Source organism: Scyliorhinus torazame, chromosome 21 (genome assembly GCF_047496885.1).
Source record: "Scyliorhinus torazame isolate Kashiwa2021f chromosome 21, sScyTor2.1, whole genome shotgun sequence".
Classification (NCBI taxonomy): domain Eukaryota; kingdom Metazoa; phylum Chordata; class Chondrichthyes; order Carcharhiniformes; family Scyliorhinidae; genus Scyliorhinus; species Scyliorhinus torazame.
The window spans coordinates 8132707-8151203 of record NC_092727.1 but is presented as its reverse complement, the minus strand read 5'-3'; the positions used below and the strand labels follow the sequence as shown (position 1 = coordinate 8151203).

General features: G+C 50.6%; 1 protein-coding gene across 27 annotated transcripts in view; it reads right to left on the bottom strand.

Annotated features, from left to right (window-relative positions):
- Positions 1-18497, bottom strand: part of phldb1b (pleckstrin homology-like domain, family B, member 1b) — a 405781-nt gene that overhangs the window by 95589 nt on the left and 291695 nt on the right. For 19 of the 27 annotated variants that reach the window (XM_072486416.1, XM_072486401.1, XM_072486409.1 and 16 more), the window contains 3 exons: positions 6187-6525; positions 4642-4785; positions 1969-2106 (listed from right to left, as the gene is read on the bottom strand). In XM_072486416.1, coding sequence (XP_072342517.1) covers positions 1969-2106; positions 4642-4785; positions 6187-6525 — 621 coding nt within the window. The remainder of the gene's footprint in view (positions 1-1968; positions 2107-4641; positions 4786-6186; positions 6526-18497) is intronic. The other 8 variants (XM_072486411.1, XM_072486426.1, XM_072486403.1 and 5 more) reach the window with 1 other exon arrangement.

Here is an 18497-nt window from a genome sequence, read left to right as displayed (position 1 = left end):
CGGGAGAATCCCGCCCTAATTCTTTTCATTTCTCTGCAAGGTTAACTGTTTCTGTCTCCACTGATGCTGCCTGACCTGCTGAGCTTTTCCAGCATGATCTGCTTTTGTTCCTCATTTAACAGAATTGAATCACAGATTGGTTACAGCTCGGTGTGCCAAGTCAGTGTCAGTTCCCTCTGCTTGAACACCTCTGATGCTGCGTGACTGGGGCTAGCTGGATGCTTTGACCCAAAGCTACTTGCACAATAACCTTTGGTCCCTGTCTTTGGGCAAGTCTAAACAAAGTTGAGGCATTCGAACAAGGTGCAAGTGCAGAGATTTGCCGCTGCTCGTACTGAGAGATATCAGTGAATTTACAGCACAAGAACAGCACATTCGGCCCGCCTGCTCCATACTGGTACATATGATTTACATGAGCCTCGTCATACCCTATTTCATTTAACCCTACCATTTTCCCTTCATTTTAAAAAATAAATTTAGAGTACCCAATTCATTTTTTTTTCCAATTAAGGGGCAATGTAGGGTGGCCAATCCACCTAACCTGCACATCTTTGGGTTGTGGGGGTGAAACCCACACAAACACGGGGAGAATGTACAAACTCAACACGGACAGTGACCCGCGGCCGGGATCGAACCTGGGACCTCGGCGCCGTGAGGCAGCAGGGCTAACCCACTGCGCCCGTGCTGCCTCATTTTCCCTTCATAAACCTTTTGAAGGTCCCCTTAAGCACATCTATATTGTTCGTCTCAACCATATCCCATGGGAGCGAGTTCCACATTCTCCCCACTCTCTGGGTAAAGACATTTTTCCTGAATTCCCAATTGAATTTGTTAGTGACTGTCCTTTATTTAATGGTCCCTCGTTCGGATCTTGCCTTCAAATGGAAACAGTCCTACGACTTCCCATATCAAACTTTTCCATAATTTGAAAGACCCCTGTCTCAGCCTTCTTCCTTCGAGAGGAGAGACGCTGCCCTTCCCCACAGTGTGTTCAATCTTTCCAAACAGTTATAGCCACCGTGTTTCCATATCATCCTTGCAAATTCTCTTTGCACCATGTTCAGTGTCTCTGCATCATCTCTGGGGGCCAGAGCCGGTGCACATATTCCAGGTAACTTCAATTTCCCAACGAGCAAATCATTCCCCACTCCCCGAGGGTGCTGATTTGTACTTTTCTCCATTCCCACTGAAAAGGTTTCCAAAACTTCACCGGAGTGTTCATTTACTCTGTATGAAGCCTAGATGAGTGCTCGTGGAGAGATTGTTTGGCTGTTTGAAGCGGAGCCTCGCTCCTCTCAGTCCCCAAGCCCCAGTCACGGGATAATGAGTATTAACCATTTCCTCACATCCTCCCAAGTTCAGAGATGTTATGACCAGCAGCCAAATCGTAAACAGCAGTTGTGCCTAAGCTCTGAATGCCCCCATTGTAACCCACCACCATGTTAAATGAAAATATTATCGGTGTGTCTAGCATACATGGGAGATGGGGAGATTCCTGTACAAGCACAAAGTAATACCTATCTCACAGAAACTGGGTTCCAGAGTGGCTCTCAGGCCCAGATCTTAATGAGACAATTTGCATTGACACTGAAGAGTCATTGCCAATGCCTGGCCCTCAGTTACAAATTTATGCCGGTCGTTTTGTCACAACACCTTTTGATGCAGTGTTAGTGCTGGGAAGTCAGGGATTGCTAAAACCACAACCTGGCACCCTCCAAAGCACACTGCCACCGGGGTGGTCACATATTGTGACCTGGCACTGCCCCCATATTGATCTGTGATAGATGCAGAAGAACGACCAATGTGACCAAATCAAACAGTCTCAATAGCAACACGAGAGCTTGTTAACCCAAGCTCACTCTACAAGTTGAATCTCTGTCCAGATAAGCTCATCACTGCTGTATCTTGAAGACATGAAAGATTAGAGAGAGAGAGACAGAGAGAGACCTGAGCTAGGATTAGCAGTACCTTGTCTTTTGCTCTCTGGATTTTACTCTCCAGCTCCAGAAGTTTCTCATCCAGCTGCTCAATGATCTCCTGCTCCTGCTGGATTTGAACAATTTCAGATTCCTGCTCTCCCTGAAGCAAAGCTCGTTCCATCTCTGCCTGCAGGGAACATTGTAGGAATAACAATCGATGTTACGCACAAGTACATTAAAAAAAAACTTACATTTATACAGGGCCTGTCGCAACCTCAAGAGGCCCTGAAGTGCCTTACAGCCAATGAAATGCTTTTTTCCCCCACCCACAAGTGTAGTCACTGTTTTGTAACTTGACGAAGCCAGCGGTAGTGGAACAAGGATTTATTGAACTATGTACAACACTCTGCCAACGGCAGCAACTTTCTCCCAATCCAGTCTTTGCTGGGACAACCAACAACTGTGGGGCCTGCTTGGGCCGGACCGTCTGTAACAAGCTCCAGTTGGGTGGCCTCTGCCCCCCCTCCCTTTTTGGATTGGATTTGTTTTATTGTCACGTGTACCGAGGTACAGTGAAAAGTATTGTTCTGCGTACAATCCAGACAGATCATTCCACACATGAAAAAAAACATAGGACATACATAAATACACAATGTAAATACATAGACACAGGCATCGGGTGAAGCACACGGAGTAGAGAAGATGTGCGAAGAGTTCAATCCGTAAGAGGGTCATTCAGGAGTTTGGTAACAGTGGGAGGTGTAGACAGAGTCAATGGATGGGAGGCGGGTTCGCGTGATGGACTGGGCGGTATTGACGACTCTCTGCAGTTCCTTTCGGTCGTACTGGACAGGTCCCACAGGGAGACCAACAATGGTTTCCCTGTGATCCACGTGGGGGTTATGACACACTGTTATGACGCAGGGAATGCAGCAACCAAATTTGTGCACAGAAAGATCCCACTAACAGCGAGTTGAATCAAGGTTGAGAGATAAATACGACCCAGGGCATGCACCATTTCAACGTTTATTTCAATTGCCAGGGAGGCCCTAAACCTGGGAGCGTAACACGGCAAAATAGTCCTTGGGTTGCCAGCAATTAAAAAGGTTCATCTCCAGGCCACCAGCTGTAACTAAAACCCGGCTGAAAAATCATCAGAACATTAAACAAAACGGGGCAGCACGGTGGCGCAGTGGATTAGCCCTGTTGCCTCACGGCACCGAGGTCCCAGGCTCGATCCCGGCTCTGGGTTACTGTCCGTGTGGAGTTTGCACATTCTCCCTGTGTCTGCGTGGGTTTCGCCCCCACAACCCAAAGATGTGCAGGGTAGGTGGATTGGCCACGCTAAATTGGCCCTTAATTGGAAAAAATGAATTGAGTACTCTAAAGTTTTTTTAAAAAAAGAGCATTAAACAAAACTGTGTTTTCTTTTCACTTTGTTCAAGCATTGTCATTTTTAGTGATAAATCTATACGAGATGGGGGGAGCAAATGTTGTTTCGCCAACAAGGACGTGGATATAGTACCTTCTGGGGCTGGTTTAGCACAGTGGGCTAAACAGCTGGCTTGTAATGAAGAACAAGGCCAGCAGCGCGGGTTCAATTCCCGTACCAACCTCCCCGAACAGGCGCCGGAATGTGGCGACTAGAGGCTTTTCACAGTAACTTCATTGAAGCCTACTTGTGACAATAAGTGATTATTATTATTATTACAATGGTAAAACTTCCCAGGAATGGTCCCAGATAACTGCAATGGACACATGTTATGCCCTCCCCCAAGGTGAGTTTGAAGGGGGGAGGGGAGGGGGAACATTTCACGGGGTGGAAGGAAGCTGTGTGCGGACCATGCCAACCTCCTGTCTCTGCCCTGATTAAGCCAGAGACGGGCAAGCCTGTGGGCAGCTGTCCTGCCCCAACACCAATTGAGACAATAAGTGGACAATTAATGCTCGATTAAAGACCTCAACCTACCAGTGGCTGGGGGGGGGGGGGGGGGGGGGGGCTGCTCTCAACGTGGGGAACATAACAAGCAAGCCCTTGAGGGGTTTTTTGCAGTCTCCCGGGAATTGCGGAGGCTGATTCAAAGTCACTCATTGCCTGATTGAGGGAATGGCATTGGGAAGGGAAGAGGACCGCTGAGAAGCACACCCCTGCCCTTGCTGCTGATTCCCCTCCATCCCCTCCCGCCATCCCACCCAGCAACCCCCGTCCCACGTCCACGCACCTACGGCCTTCTTCCCTCAGTGATCTGAGGCGTCTCTGGGTGCAATGCCAGAGGCTGCCACTGCTTCCGCTGGCGCTGCCTGCAATGGAACATTGCTGGCCTCCGACTGGCCAGCGCCATTTCCATCCCCAGGGTCCTTAATCTTGGGGATGCCCTGCTTACCACCTAAGTGCCTGTTTGCTACTTAATTACGGAAAGCCCAAAGGGAATAACTCAGGACTCCGGTCAGCTCTCCAGCCGGCAGGCAAGACCCCGGCCACCTCGATTAAATAGCGCCAAAGGAGTCTGCTACTTTCTCATTGGCCGTGGGAAAACGATGCACCTGGAGGATGATGGGAGTGTGGGAGTGGGATGTATCAAGTTTGGAAGGTCAGGAAATGCTAGAGTTGGCATCGCTATGAAACTGATCGCTGTTTACAGGGTAACTCCAGAACCAGAGCGAATCGGAGACAAGTGAAGCAAAAAGACATGTGGATGATTAAAATAGGGTGGAAACGTACCTCATGACTGGATTCCTGAAGTTGCTGGTCAAGTTCTTTGATCCTCTGTTTGAGTTCGTCCACTGATGTGAGCACTCGGACCCGTTCCTCCTCCAGGTACGACACCTGCTGGGCTGAGTGAGCGCCTGCAGAATCTTCGTGCTGCTTAAAATCAAAGTATAAGAACCAGTGAGAGAGAGAGAAAAACATAGAAAAGTTGAGACAGGTCTACACTCTGGACGTCTGCAACATAAAAGAGTCATGGAGACCAGAAGGAGGCCTTTCGGTCAATCATGGCTCATGCCAGCACTTGGCAAGATGCTGTCCAATTAGCCCCACTATCCTGCTCTTTCTCCACAACCCTGAAAGCATTTTCCCCTTCAAGTACTTGTCCAATTTTCTTTTGAATGTTCCTCCTGGGTCTGCCTCCCGCGCGCGCCCTCTCAGGCACCGCGTTCCAGATCCCAATAAAGGGCGTCACTTCTGGGTCTTTCGCCAATTGCCTTAAACCTGTATCGCCTCAGTGCCGACACTCAGCTCTCGGTTCTCCTTATCCTCCTCTCTGATCGTACTGTGACACTCTCCCAATGAGGGGAAACAGAGTGTTGATGGACATTGCTTCCTCTCTTCCATTCAGCGCCTTACAGCCTTCCAGCCTCAAAACTGAGCTCAACAATCTCAGATTAGAAACCCCCCTTTTAGGCCAGCTTTCTGATCTTCATTTGTTTGTTTTGGTTCTTTCCACTCCTTCCCTTTTGTCGTTTAATCTGTTTTGCCCTCTGCCCCATCACTCACCTCCCCTTTTGCTGTCCCCCTGCCCCATTCCCTTCCTCTACACTTGCTTTTTGCTGTAACTTTTCCAGTTCAGCTAACAGGTCGTTGAACTTCTTAACATTTATTTGATGGTATGTGTGAGTCGCTGCCAAGGCCAGCTGCTAATCCCTAATTACTACAATGGAGTGGTTTGCTCGGCCTTTTCAGAGGGGCAGTTAGGACTCAACCACATGGCTGTGGGGGTCTGGCGTCACATGTAGGCCAGACCGGGTAAGGATGGCAGATTTCCTCCCCTCAAGGACATCAGTTTACCAGATGGATTTTTATGACAATAGGGATTGCGATTACTGAGGCCTTCAGATCCAGATTTTTTTAAATGAATCAATTCAATGTATTCATTAATTGAATTAAAGTCCAGCAGCTGCAATGGTGGGATTTGCGCGCACATCTCCCAGGATTAGATTGCCAAGACAGTGACATTATCACTGTGCCACTATCTGATCTGAGAGTGTGGGTGGGAATTCGCGCCTGCTGCGGGAATCGTCACGGACAGGATATTCCCACCCATTAATTCTGTTTTTCCCTCTCCATAGAGACTGCCTGGCCTGCTGAGTATATCATTCCATGTTATACTACACATCGCTGATCTCCAAATATGCAGAGTGACTTATTCCCAAACACTTTTAGCAACACACAAGACTCCTGCCACAGGCACTGGGAAAAGGTAAAATGGTTCCAGAGAAAGTTTCCGTCTATCTGTTCCCGGAAAGTCTGCGGTTCACTGCCTCCTACCTCGTGGTGAGTGCTCTCGGTGCTGCTGCACTCTTCCTTCAGATTGTCCTCCTCTGATCTCTCCGGAGCCTCTCGCGGTTGCTGAACGCTGGGGTCAGCAGGCTGCGACAGAGCAGGTTCCCCGAAGCCTTTCCCCCCGCCCACGGCACTCCTCTCCATCGAGGTCCCTCTGCTGGCTGTGGTGGGGATAGCGTTTGCTGTGCTGGAGTAGAACCTCTGCTCGTCAATGTGGAGCTGCTCATTGTCCCGGTTCATTTTCCCCATGTCGGGTGCAGTGGAGGTGTCCGTCTTTGTGTACTCTGCACAAAGGTTCAGGATGGTTTCAAGGCGCTGTCGCTCCTGAGGGTCAGAAATAAAGACCTGAGGTTGTGAAACACATCATACTGGCTCCTCTGCTACAGAGAGTAATATCTCAAAGGTACTTTAGATTCTGAGCACTCAGTGACAGTGATGATCAGGAGGCTTTTGCTGATGCCTTGTTCGGCAAGGCAAACAAAGGTGATCAGGGGTCGGTGGGAATGTGGAATTCGAAACAGATCAGCCATGATCTGACTGAATGGTGGAGGAGGCTCGAGGGGCCGAATGGTCTATTCCTGATCCTATTTCGTATGTTCGTAAGGCAGGGACAGGGGATGTGGAAGGGGCTGTAAACGATCATAAAAAATAGGAGCAGGAGTAGGCCATTCGGCCCATCGAGTCTGTTCTGCCTTTCGGCAGGTTCGTGGCAGGCATACGGAGAGAGAAAGAAATATTACGTTGTGTTGAAGGGGTGACCAAAAGGTTAGCACATAAAGACCAGGTGAATGGCCTGTTTCTGTGCTGTAATTTATTACTTATTTATTCTTTATTTTCACAGGAAGTGGCATCGCTGACTAGGTCAGCATTTATTACCCATCCTTAATTGCCCTTGGGAAGGTGGTGGTGAGCCACCTCCTTGAACCGCTGCAGTCCATGTGGTGTAGGTACACCCACTGCGCCGTTAGGGAGGGTGTTCCAGGATTTTGCCCCAGCGACAATGATGGAACGGAGATATATTTCCAAGTCGGGGTGGTGAGTGACTTGGAGGAGCGTCCACATTGTGTTCCCAGGTATCTGCTGCCTTGCCCTTCTAGATGGCAGTGGTCGTGGGTTTGGAAGATGCTGTCTAAAGGAACCTTGGTGAGTTACTGCAGTGCATCTTGTAGATGGTACACACGGCTGCCTCTGTCCGTCGGTGGTGGAGGGAATGAATGTTTGTGGAAGGGGTGCCAATCAAGGGGCTGCTTTGTCCTGGAGGGTGTGGAGCTTCTTGTGTGTTGTTGAGAGTCGCATTCATCAAGGCAAATGGAGAGTTTTCCATCACACTCCTGACTTGTGCCTTGTAGATGGTGGTCAGGCTTTGGGGGTCAGGAGGTGAGTTACTCGCCCTAGGATTCCTAGCCTTCGACCTGCTCTGGTAGCCACAGTATTTATCTGACCAGTCCAGTTCAGTTTGCGGTCAGTGGTAACCCCCAGGATGTTGGTACTTCAGTGTAACAGAGGGCAAGTTAGTCAGCACTGTGTAAGTTATAGTTGGTGACTTGGTATCTGAGGATCAAAGACAGAATATTCAATCGAAGAGCGTAATGACAGCTCAGCAATATGTGTCCTAGATTGGCTTTGTCAAGTGAGGAATGAAGCCATGGCCAGTGGGCCTGCTGCCTTGGTCAACATTCGGCCTTCAACTAAAACCACAAAAAAACCCACAATTTCTCATCTTGTTGCCGTTGGTACCTTGCTGTGCGCAAAATCGGGACATCATGTAGTCGTACAGTACAGAACAAGACCCATTGGCCCACCATTGACTCCGAACTCAAATTAATCCCACTCCCTCGATCTTTTCCCAAAGCCCTGCCTTTTGTTTTCGTTATCGAGTATTTACCCAATTCCCTTGGGATAACACTTATCGAATCTGCTTCCACCGCCCTCCAGATTGTAACAACACACAATGTAAACACGAGGCTCCCTGTTTTACAACAGGTACTCCGGAGCCTGTCCTCTACAAAGTGCCTCCTCTGTTTCAGAGAAACAGGCTGCTGACACAGAATGAATAAAAAAAACACCCACAGTCAACACCGCTAAAAGCAAGCGACATGACTTGTTTGGGAACGTACTGTACCAGGGGAACAATATCAGTTACATTCTGCATACGTATTTTCTGCGTCACTCGATCACTGCTCAGTCTGTACACAGGGCTGAACAAACAAGTGGTCAAGATGTTATGAAGATTTAGTTCTGGATTCCTTGTTTCTTTTTTGACATGTATTTTCTGAGGGTAATAGCCACTGGACAACAACTTCCATTGATATTGAGCCTCAACCCAAAGGCCCAATTCCCAGGAGCATTGCCCAACAAGACTCCCACCTAAAGAGATATGAGGACAGGTTACGAGGTAGTTTGTAAGGAGCGTTTTACAGGAGAGAGAGGTGGTGAGGCAAAGGGGTTTTCGGGAACTTCCTGGCCCAGGTAGCTGAAGACACGGCCACCAATGATGCAGCGAAGGTGGTGTGCAATCGCCCCGAGTTGGTGGATCACGGAGATCAGGGAGAGCTGCAGGGACGGGGGGGGAGGCAAGGCCTCGGGAGAATTGGACACAAAGACAAGAACATTAAAACGGAAGCATTGTGGGAGATTGAAGGTGGGCCAAGAGAGGGCTGGAGTAGTCAAATCAAACTATTACCACATGGAGTAAAGGTGAATAGCAGAGAGAGAGAGTTGAGGGAAAGTTTCGAGAAACACAGCAGGGAGAAAGGAGTCAAAGGATAAGCTGATGGAGAAGGGCGACAAGAGGATCACTTGGAGCAAAGTGCAGGCATTGGCTGGATGTGCAGCCTCTGTGCCATATACTCGATGTAACTTGATGATCTCCAGCAGTACAAGCAGTGGCAGGTCTCCTACATTTGAATTTTTAAAATTCTTTCTTGGGATGTGGGTATTGCTGATTGGGCCAGCGTTTATTGCTGTTACCCAATGGCCATTGAGCAGGTGGTGGTGAAGCACCTTCTGAAACTGCTGCAGTCCCTGTGGGGCGGGTACAGGATCCAGGATTTTGAATCCTGCTGTGCACCTTACTGTTCAAATGTTTCTCAGCTTTGTTCCAACACATTTCAAGCCTTTATCAGCAAATTGCAGCAGATTCCAAGGCAATCTCTCGACAAGGAGACTGTAGTGTGGGTTCGGAAATTTCCCAACAATTGGAGCTGGGTATTAATTGGTGGGTATAATGAAGAACAGGTAATAGGGCCAATGTTTGACTCTTGCTGCCACATCGAGAAACCCTCGCCCAGTGCCTCTCCCTCGCTTCCTAATTCCAGGGCTGGCTATGTGGAAACAACTGGCCTTAATTTCAATCATTTGTTCTCTCAGACCGCTCTCTCATCTTGTAAAAAACGTTCCTCTTGATTTTCACCCCGAGCTCAGCTCGCCCTCACCCACTCTCGGGCTTTCTGATTTGTTTACTCTCGCTGTTTTCAAATCAAAACTCAATGCTTCATCCCCCTTTTAAAAATTCGTTCACAGGATGTGGGCCTCTGGCTAGGCCCGCATTTATTGCCCATCCCCAAGTGCCCTCGAGAAGGCGGTGGTGAGCCTGCCTTCTTGAACCGCTGTAGTCCCTGTGGTGTAGGTACACCCACAGTGCTGTTAGGGAGGGATTTAATTTATTATCAAATTTATTTATGCCCAGGGCTTTAAAACGCTGGGATTCCCCACCTCACTTAATCTTCCGTTATCCAAGCTACTGGCTTTTATAACCCAACAGTGCCAGCACAGAGGCCTACTTCCTGATTCGGCCGGTCCACTCTCTCCCTCTCTCGCTACTGCGCTTTTCTCCCACCCTTGCTGGTGTCCAGCACAACAGGTCTTTGTCCTTTACTTGGATTCCTCAGCCTTAAATAATAAAACCTCCCTGCACACTCCTGTGTATGGTTACTGATGATTCCACCCAGCAAGTCTCTTTGCACTGCCAATGAATCATTACTCTCAACACGAGGAGCAGTTAACCAGAGTGCGAGCTCTGGCCATTATTGCCCAGCAGTGCAAGAGTTAACTGAACAGCTTTCGCCTCACTCCGAGAGCTAATAGTCTACAGAAGCCACTTACGCACAGATCCATCAGCAAGCCCAGTTTCAGCTTCTCTCTGAATTTGCACGTCCATTTGATGGCGAGGAGATTGTGTTTCAAAAGATTGGAAGAGAATGCCTCACACGCACGCTCCCCAAAGTGCCCCGCCTGCCACCGTCCCTATTTCAACCTGTCAAAACACATAAAGCTCCTTCGCAGCTCCAGGCTGTTCTTTCAAGGTCACGTGACACACACCAATCAGAACGAACATCATGGGTCAGGTGCCTCCCATAACAACCTGTCGACTTTAGACCAGCTACTGCACTCTGAGGAATGGTCCGTTAAAGGCGCTTTTACACTGGGAGACTGTGGCCCTGGGGCCTGCAGGAAGTTGTCAGAAGATTGTGGAACCACTCCAGAGGCTCGGACAGAAAATGAAGGCCGGGAATATTAACACTCCCGCGGTACTATCTCAAAGGAGAGCAGGAGAGTTCTCGCCAAGGCATTTAGTACTCTGGGAATGTTTTCACTGTAGTAGTGTCTGTACAGCAAAATCCCACAAAGCAATTAAATAAATAACCAGTCATCAGGGGCAAAATTCTCCGGTATCGGCGCGATGTCCGCCGACCGGCGCCAAAAACGGTGCAAATCAGCCGGGCATCGCGCCGCCTCAAAGGTGCGGAATCCTCCGCATCTTGGGGGGCCCAGCCCTAACCTTGAGGGGCTAGGCCCGCGCCGGACTGATTTCCGCCCAGTCAGCTGGCGCGGAAATGACATTGCCGGGCGGCGCATGCGCGGGAGCGTTAGCGGCCGCTCACGGCATCCCCGCGCATGCGCTGTGGAGGGAGTCTCTTCCGCCTCCGCCATGGTGGAGACCGTGGCGAAGGCGGAAGGAAAAGAGTGCCCCCACGGTACAGGCCCGCCCGCGGATCAGTGGGCCCCGATCGCGGGCCAGGCCACTGTGGGGGCACCCCCCGGGGCCAGATCGCCCCTAGCCCCCCCCAGGACCCTCCGGAGCCCGCCCACGCCGCCTTGTCCCGCCGGTAAGGTAGGTGGTTTCATCCACGCCGGCGGGACAGGCATTCTAGCAGCAGGTCTTCGGCCCATCCGGGCCGGAGAATCGCGCGTGGGGGGTCCCGCCAACCGGTGTGATTCCCGCCCCCGCCGAATCTCCGGTGCCGGAGAATTCGGCAACCGGCGGGGACGGGATTCGCGCCAGCCCCCGGCAATTCTCCGACACGGCGGGGGATCGGAGAATTTCGCCCCTGTTTCAGGGCGGCACGGTAGCACAGTGGTTAGCACTGTGGCTTCACTGCTCCAGGGTCCCAGGTTCGATTCGGGGCTTGGGTCACTGTCTGTGCGGAGTCTGCACTTTCTCCCCGTGTCTGCGTGGGTTTCCTCCGGGTGCTCCGGTTTCCTCCCACAGTCCAAAGATGTGCAGGTTAGGTGAATTGGCCATGATAAATTGCCCTTAGTGTCCAAAAAGGTTAGGTGGGGTTACTGGGATAGGTTGGAAGCATGGGTTTAAATGGGGTGCTCTTTCCAAGAGCCGGTGCAGACTCGATGGGCCGAACGGCCTCCTTCTGCATTGTAAATTCTATGATTCTTTGAAGTCATGTTGGCTGACAGATAAACACTGGCCAGGACGCCGGGTATACCTCAACTGTTAAATAAAACCCATGGGGTTCTTTCACATTCACCTGGGAGGGCAGACAAAGTTAAACATCACATCTGAAAGGTGTTGCCTCTGACAATACAGCACTCCCTCAGTACTGCACTGGAGTGTGAGGCTGTGCTCAGTCTTTGGAGAGTGTCTCAATGAGTGAGGCACTGGCTGCAGTTCTCTTCCCATCGGGATTCTCTGTTCCCACCGGCAGCGCACCCGCGGCCGTGGGTTTCCTGGCAGCGAGGGGTGCCTGCGATGGGAAATCCCACTGACAAGCGGTGGAAGGGGAGAATCCCGCTGCCAGTGAGCGGCGCGCGGCCGAGGAACACGTGGCTGGGGGAACGGAGAAACCCGCCCACTATTTACATCCGTTACTGTGTCCCGTTTGTACATTCAACCCTCAATGCCAGGCTCAGTTAAGGCACCGCCACTGCACACACTGCCCTCTCCACAGAACTCAGTGCCACCCCCTTCTCACCTGTATCTCTGCCCCCATTAACTCAGAACCCGCAGTTGTAAAATTCCCTCCGTTGTGGCACTCTCTGCTACACAAGCGGTCATGAATACCAGGTTGGCACTGCCCGCGCGGAGGCCTGTTGGCTCTCAGCTCTCAGGCTTTCACATTACATCTGGCACAGCCATTGGAAAGGCAAACACTGAACACACACCCTCTCTGCTCGTCACTACAGGACCGACATGAGCAAACAGATTAGAGTTTGCCTTTAATGTTTGATTTTCCAACCTGATTCATTGGCCGGCTGTTTATATTTCACTTTGCTGCCTGTGAGTCACCCGGCTTGTCTGATCGAGTCGATGCGGCCACAACGGGAGCGCCCGCTACACTTGGAGGTGGCTCACATACATTCCAGACATTCTGCAGGTTACCTATTAATCAGAAGGGTCCCTTCCTGCACTGCCCTCCGGCTCCACACGCCCACCTCCAACCCCCCAATGATCACCCAGCACCTTAAACCACTGGAGAGAACTGACTATGTGAGTGCCATCCGGTCAAAAGATGATTAACACCACCAGGAAAGTGGTATAAAAGGTTACCAAGAGGGAAATGAAATGCCAGACTTGCATTTATATAGCACCTTTTATGATGTCCCAAAATGCTTAACAACCAATGAAATACTCTTGAAGTACCGTTTTGTTGTAATGTAGGAAACATGTGCACAGCAGGCTCCCACAAACACGAACGAGATCATGACTCGGGGGTGGGTCTCGTGGAATCGAAGTTAAAGAGAGCCAGCTCAAACTAGGTGGACTGAATAGCCTCCCTTCTGTGCTGTAACCATTCTGTGATTCAATTATCCATTTTAGGAAATATTGGCCACGACACCAGACAGAATCAAAATGCTTCGGGAGACCCTGAGGTCGAGACAGGCGCTATATAGAAGTTTTTTTTTTTCTTTTCGGTGTCTCAAATGGGTGGGGTATCAGCCAAGGAGTTTTCAAGTGACTCCCCCCTTGGGGAGACTGTTTAGCCCCAGAGGTCTTACCCAGGAGAGGCAATGTGTTCAGGGAGAGGTGGAAGCAATCAGAGGGAGTTGAAACAAACAGCGTTCAAAGTTACGAATGGTTTTGAAAGAATATCTCAGGAGAAAATGTTACCGGTGACAGGAGAGCTGCTAACCAGAGGAGAGAGATTTAACATGGTTGGCAAATCAACCAGAGGTGAGTCGATAAGATTCTTCTTTACCTAGCGAGTTATTAGGCGGGTGGTGAAAGTTTGACGGAAGCAGATTCAATAGTAGCTTTCCAAAGGGATTTGAAGAATTAGCTGAGGTGGGAAAAATTGGAGGGCAGTGAGGATAAAGCAGGAGGACATGGTATTGACGGGGTAACACTTCCAAAGGGCTGACAAGAGATTGACGGGCTGAATGGCCTCCTTCTGAGGTCTGAGGTTCTTCGGCAAGGTGCCTGCAATCTGCCTTCTGTCCAGTGTGTGCTTGCTCTTGTGCAGTTCGGAGATCTGGGACTGTGGCAAACCAATGAGATAGGCAGCAGCCGGAACAATTATTGAAGCCTTCAAGCTCGAGAGTTTAGACGTGATTTGCACACAAATAGAACATAAGAACAAGGATCAGGTTTAGACAATTCCCACCCTGGAGCCTGCTCCGCCGTTCAGTACGATCATTGCTGATCTCATCTCGGCCTCAACTCCACCGTCCTGCCCGCTCTCCATAACCCTTCAACCCATTACTAATGAAAACTCGGTCGCTCGTCACCTTAATGTCCCGGCGCCCACCGCACTCTCGGGTAGAGGATTCCACAGATTCACGACCCTCTGAGATAAGGAGTTTCTCCTCATCCCTGTTTTAAATCTCCTAAAACTATGAGCTGTCAGCCGATATTACTGCACAAGAGGAAGCATCCGTTCCGAGTCTACTTTGTCAACACCTTTTATCAACCTTTTAAACACCTCAATTAGATCTCGTCTCATTCTTCCAAACTCAAGAGAGTATAGACCTAAACTGCTCAATCTCTCCTCATACGACAAACCCCTCCTCTCTGGAACCAATCTAGTGAACCTCCTCTGACCTGCCTCCCACGCAGCTACATCGCTCCTCAAAGGGGACCTAGACAGTGCTCCAGGGCAGTCTCACCAATGCCTTGTACAGTTGCAGCGACACTTTCCTACTTTTATACTCAATTCCTTTAGCCACCAATGCCAACATTCCATTTGCCTTTGTTATTACCTGCTGTACCTGCACACGTGGGGCGGGGGGTCCCGGCGGGACCGAGCGGCATGAACCACTCCGGCATCAGGCCGCCCCAAAGGTGCGGAACCTTCAGGGGCGAGGCCCGCCTCAGAGTGGTTGGCACCCTGCCGGCCGGCGGGATAGGGGCTTGGCGCCACACCAACCGGCGGCGAAGGGCCTCCGCTGGCCGGCGCGAGTCGGCGCATGCGCGGGAGCACCAGCGCGTGCTGGCGTCATCCCCGCGCATGCGCAGAGGGAATCGCTTCCGCACCAGGAATGACGGAAGACCATGGCCTCCGGTGCGGACCAACAGACTGCCCCCACGGCACAGGCCCGCCCGCGGATCGGTAGGCCCCGACCGCGGGCCAGGCCACTGTGGGGGCACCTCCCGGGGCCAGATCCCCCCGCAACCCCTCCAAGAACCCCGGAGGCCGCCCGCGCCGCCAGGACCGCCGGTAAGGGACCTACTCTAATTTACGCTGGCGGGACCGGCTACAGAAGGGCGGGACTTCGGCCCATCCCAGGCCGGAGAATTCGGGCGGCCCCGGCGCCCATTGAGTCGCGCCGGACCCCGCCATTCTCCGAGGCGGGCGGCTAATTTTTGGCCGGTTTTTGGGGGGGGCGGGAGAATTGGGAGGACGGCGGGGGCGGGATTCACGCCGTCCCCCGGCGATTCTCCCACCCGGCGGGGGGTCGGAGAATCCCGCCCTAGGTTTCTGCGATTCATGCACAACATATTTTGGCCCACTCACCTAACCTATCTATATTCTTCTGCACAATTTTTCTTTCCTTATTGCAACTTACGACCCCATCTATTTTAGTGTTCATTAAGAGTCGTCTAAATCATGGTCAAAGAAGCAACCGGTTCAGTTTTTCTTTTAGCTCAGTGTTTGGAGATCCACCAGAGTCCCTGTGCAAAGTTCCATTAGAATACCTGTAGAAGGGGCAGCACGGTGGCATAGTGGTTAGCACTGGTGCCTCATGGTGCCGAGGTCCCAGGTTCGATCCCTGCTCTTGGCTACTGTCCGTGTGGAGTTTGCACACTCTTCCTGTGTTTGCGTGGGTTTCGCCCCCACAACCCAAAGATGTGCAGGGGAGGTGGATTGGCCACGCTAAATTGCCCCTTAATTGGAAAAATGAATTGGGCACTCTAAATTTAAAAAAAAGAATACCTACAGCGACAGATTGAACAGGAACTGCCTTTTACCCAGTAGCCAGTTCCCTGGGTACCAGCCACAACCATGTCAAATACTCAGGGAATGTGGGCAGGGCAGAGACCCACAGGCTGAATGCTAATGAAAACGCAGGGTCAAGTAAAGGGCAACATTACACAGGCTGAACAATCACAGTTTCCCCATGTACCATACTTCACTAATTGTCGTGAAGAGCCAGCCAAGCCGACCTTCTTGTGAAAACCTTCTCCCTCTTCGCTGTCCTTATCAGAGTTTTCTTGAGTTGAACACAACGATAAGAGACGCAGGTCCCAACTGACAGTCGGCTTCATATTAAAAAAGTTACAAAACTTTCAAAGAAATTAAACAGAAACTGCACCAAACTGGACGAGCCTTTGTGCTTGAAACTCTCCAGTCCACATCCTCATTCACAACATGTCCCGCTCACCCATCACCCCAGTCCTCCCTGACCCCCATTGGATTTAGAAACACTAGAATTTTACAACTCCTATCCTTATGTTCGAATGCCTCTGTGGTCTCACCTCTCCCCATCTCTGTAACTTGCCCACCCTCGCAAAACTGCTCGTGTGTCCCTGATGAATGTGACGCAGGGGCAAAAGCGATGAAGTGGGAAGTGAGAGGTCCTGCAGAATGGAGGCCGAGTCATGGGAGCCCCACCTTTCATGGGATTACTGTCTGTGTGGAGTCTGCACGTTCTCCCCATGTCTGCATGGGTTTCCTCCGGATGCTTCGGTTTCCTCCCATGGTCCAAAGATGTGCAGGTTAGGTGGATTGGCCATGCTAAATTGCCCTTTAGTGCCAAAAAGGTTAGGTGGGGTTGCGGGGAGAGGGTGGAGTAGGGTGCTCTTTCCAAGGGCCGGTGCAGATTTGATGGGCTGAATGGCTTCCTCCTGCATGTAGATTGTATGAATCTATGATCTACTTTAACCATCCTTTTACTGGGCTAAACCTGAAACTTTGAAATTCCCTTGCTATTCCCCTTATCCTTAATTAACGGGGCCACAGCAAAGCCAGCAGAGTTCTGCAGCGAGATCCATCCTCTTAAGGCCTGTTCGCTCCAGTGCAATGAACTGGATAGTTGCCTGTTTGTAGCTGACTGGAGCCTAAAGACCCAACAATAAACAGATCCATAGTCTGTGTCGCCTCTTCCTGTTGCTCCCTCAGCAGCTGCCTATCCCTGGTATTCTTCATTCTGTCAGCTGTTCCATCCCTCTGGTCGCAATCCCAGGCTTTCCCCAATGTTTTGCCTCTCCAGATTCCCCACCAGTCACGGCACTGTCCGCTGTCAAAGAGTTCACAAAACCAGGGATTCGCCAAAGCCCTTGATAAACAGGATTTGGTCTTCACACCAAGCCAAAACCACACCATCGGGGATAATCTTACCCGGTTGCTAAAACAGCTGACCCGGTAGCTCAACACAATTATCCAACATGAGGTGCAAAGTTCCAGGAATGATTCTTAACCAGTGCTCTGGTGGGGATGGTGTGAAATCACATCCACAGTATCCAGACAGTGCAGAAGGAGGCCATTCGGCCCATCAAGTCTGCACCGACACTTTGAAAGGCCACCCTGCTGGGCCTGCTCCCCCACCCTATCCCTGTTACCTCACCTAACTTGCACATCCCTGGAAACTAAGGGGCAGTTTTGAATGTCCAATCCATCTAACCTGCACATCTTTGGACTGTGGGAGGAAACCCATGCAGACACGGGGAGAACGTGCAGACTCCACAGTCACCCAAGGCCGGAATTGAACCTGGGTCCCTGGTGCTGTGAGGCAGGAGTGCTAACCACTGTGAGGGTACCACAGTACCAAAAGAGGCCATTCAGCCCAAACAGCCTGTCATGATATGCAAACATACAACCAATGAACACTCAGAATAGGACACAACCAATGGGCAGTCAGGACACTCAGAGGTGGCATCACCACAAGGGGGCATGACATAAACCCTATAAAAGGGATGAGGCACTCACACCCTGCCTCTTTCCACAGACAGACATCCAGAGAGTTAGACAGGGTTGATCAGCAGCGTCACACCCCAGCACGTGGCTTAGAGCAAGCTGGCACAGTTAGACTGAGTTACTGCAGTTAGATTAGCAGAGTGCCGAACTCATTTGAGAACTGTGTTAATAGTTCAATAAACACGTTGAACTCATTTCAGACTCTGGAGCATCCTTTAGTTAAGACTGCATCAAGTAGCAGCCTGTGTTATCTGAAGCAGCATAACACAACACAGGCCATGCTGGATTGATCGTAAACCTCCACCTATCTTTCCTATCGGAATTTACCATTCTAACTCTCTATTCCCTTCTCCCCCATATGCATAATTAGTTTCTCCGTAAATGCGTCTGTACCATTTCTTGGTGACTTTCTTATATTGACGGCCTAGAGCTATGTTGTTTCCCACAAGAGACATTTTCTCTGTATCCACTCTATCAAAACCTTTCAGAAATTTAAAGACCTCTAATCGGGGGAGATGGTGGCTTAGTGGACAGGTAATCAAGAGACTCTGGGGACATGGGTTCAAATCCCATCATGGCACCAGAAGATCCCGCCAGTGGGAAAGAGTGGAAAATCACGCCCTATATTCCAGGTGTGGCCTAATCAACAGTCGCTGCAGGTTTAGTATAACTTCTTTAGTTTTCAATTCTCCAGGACTCCAGATTGCC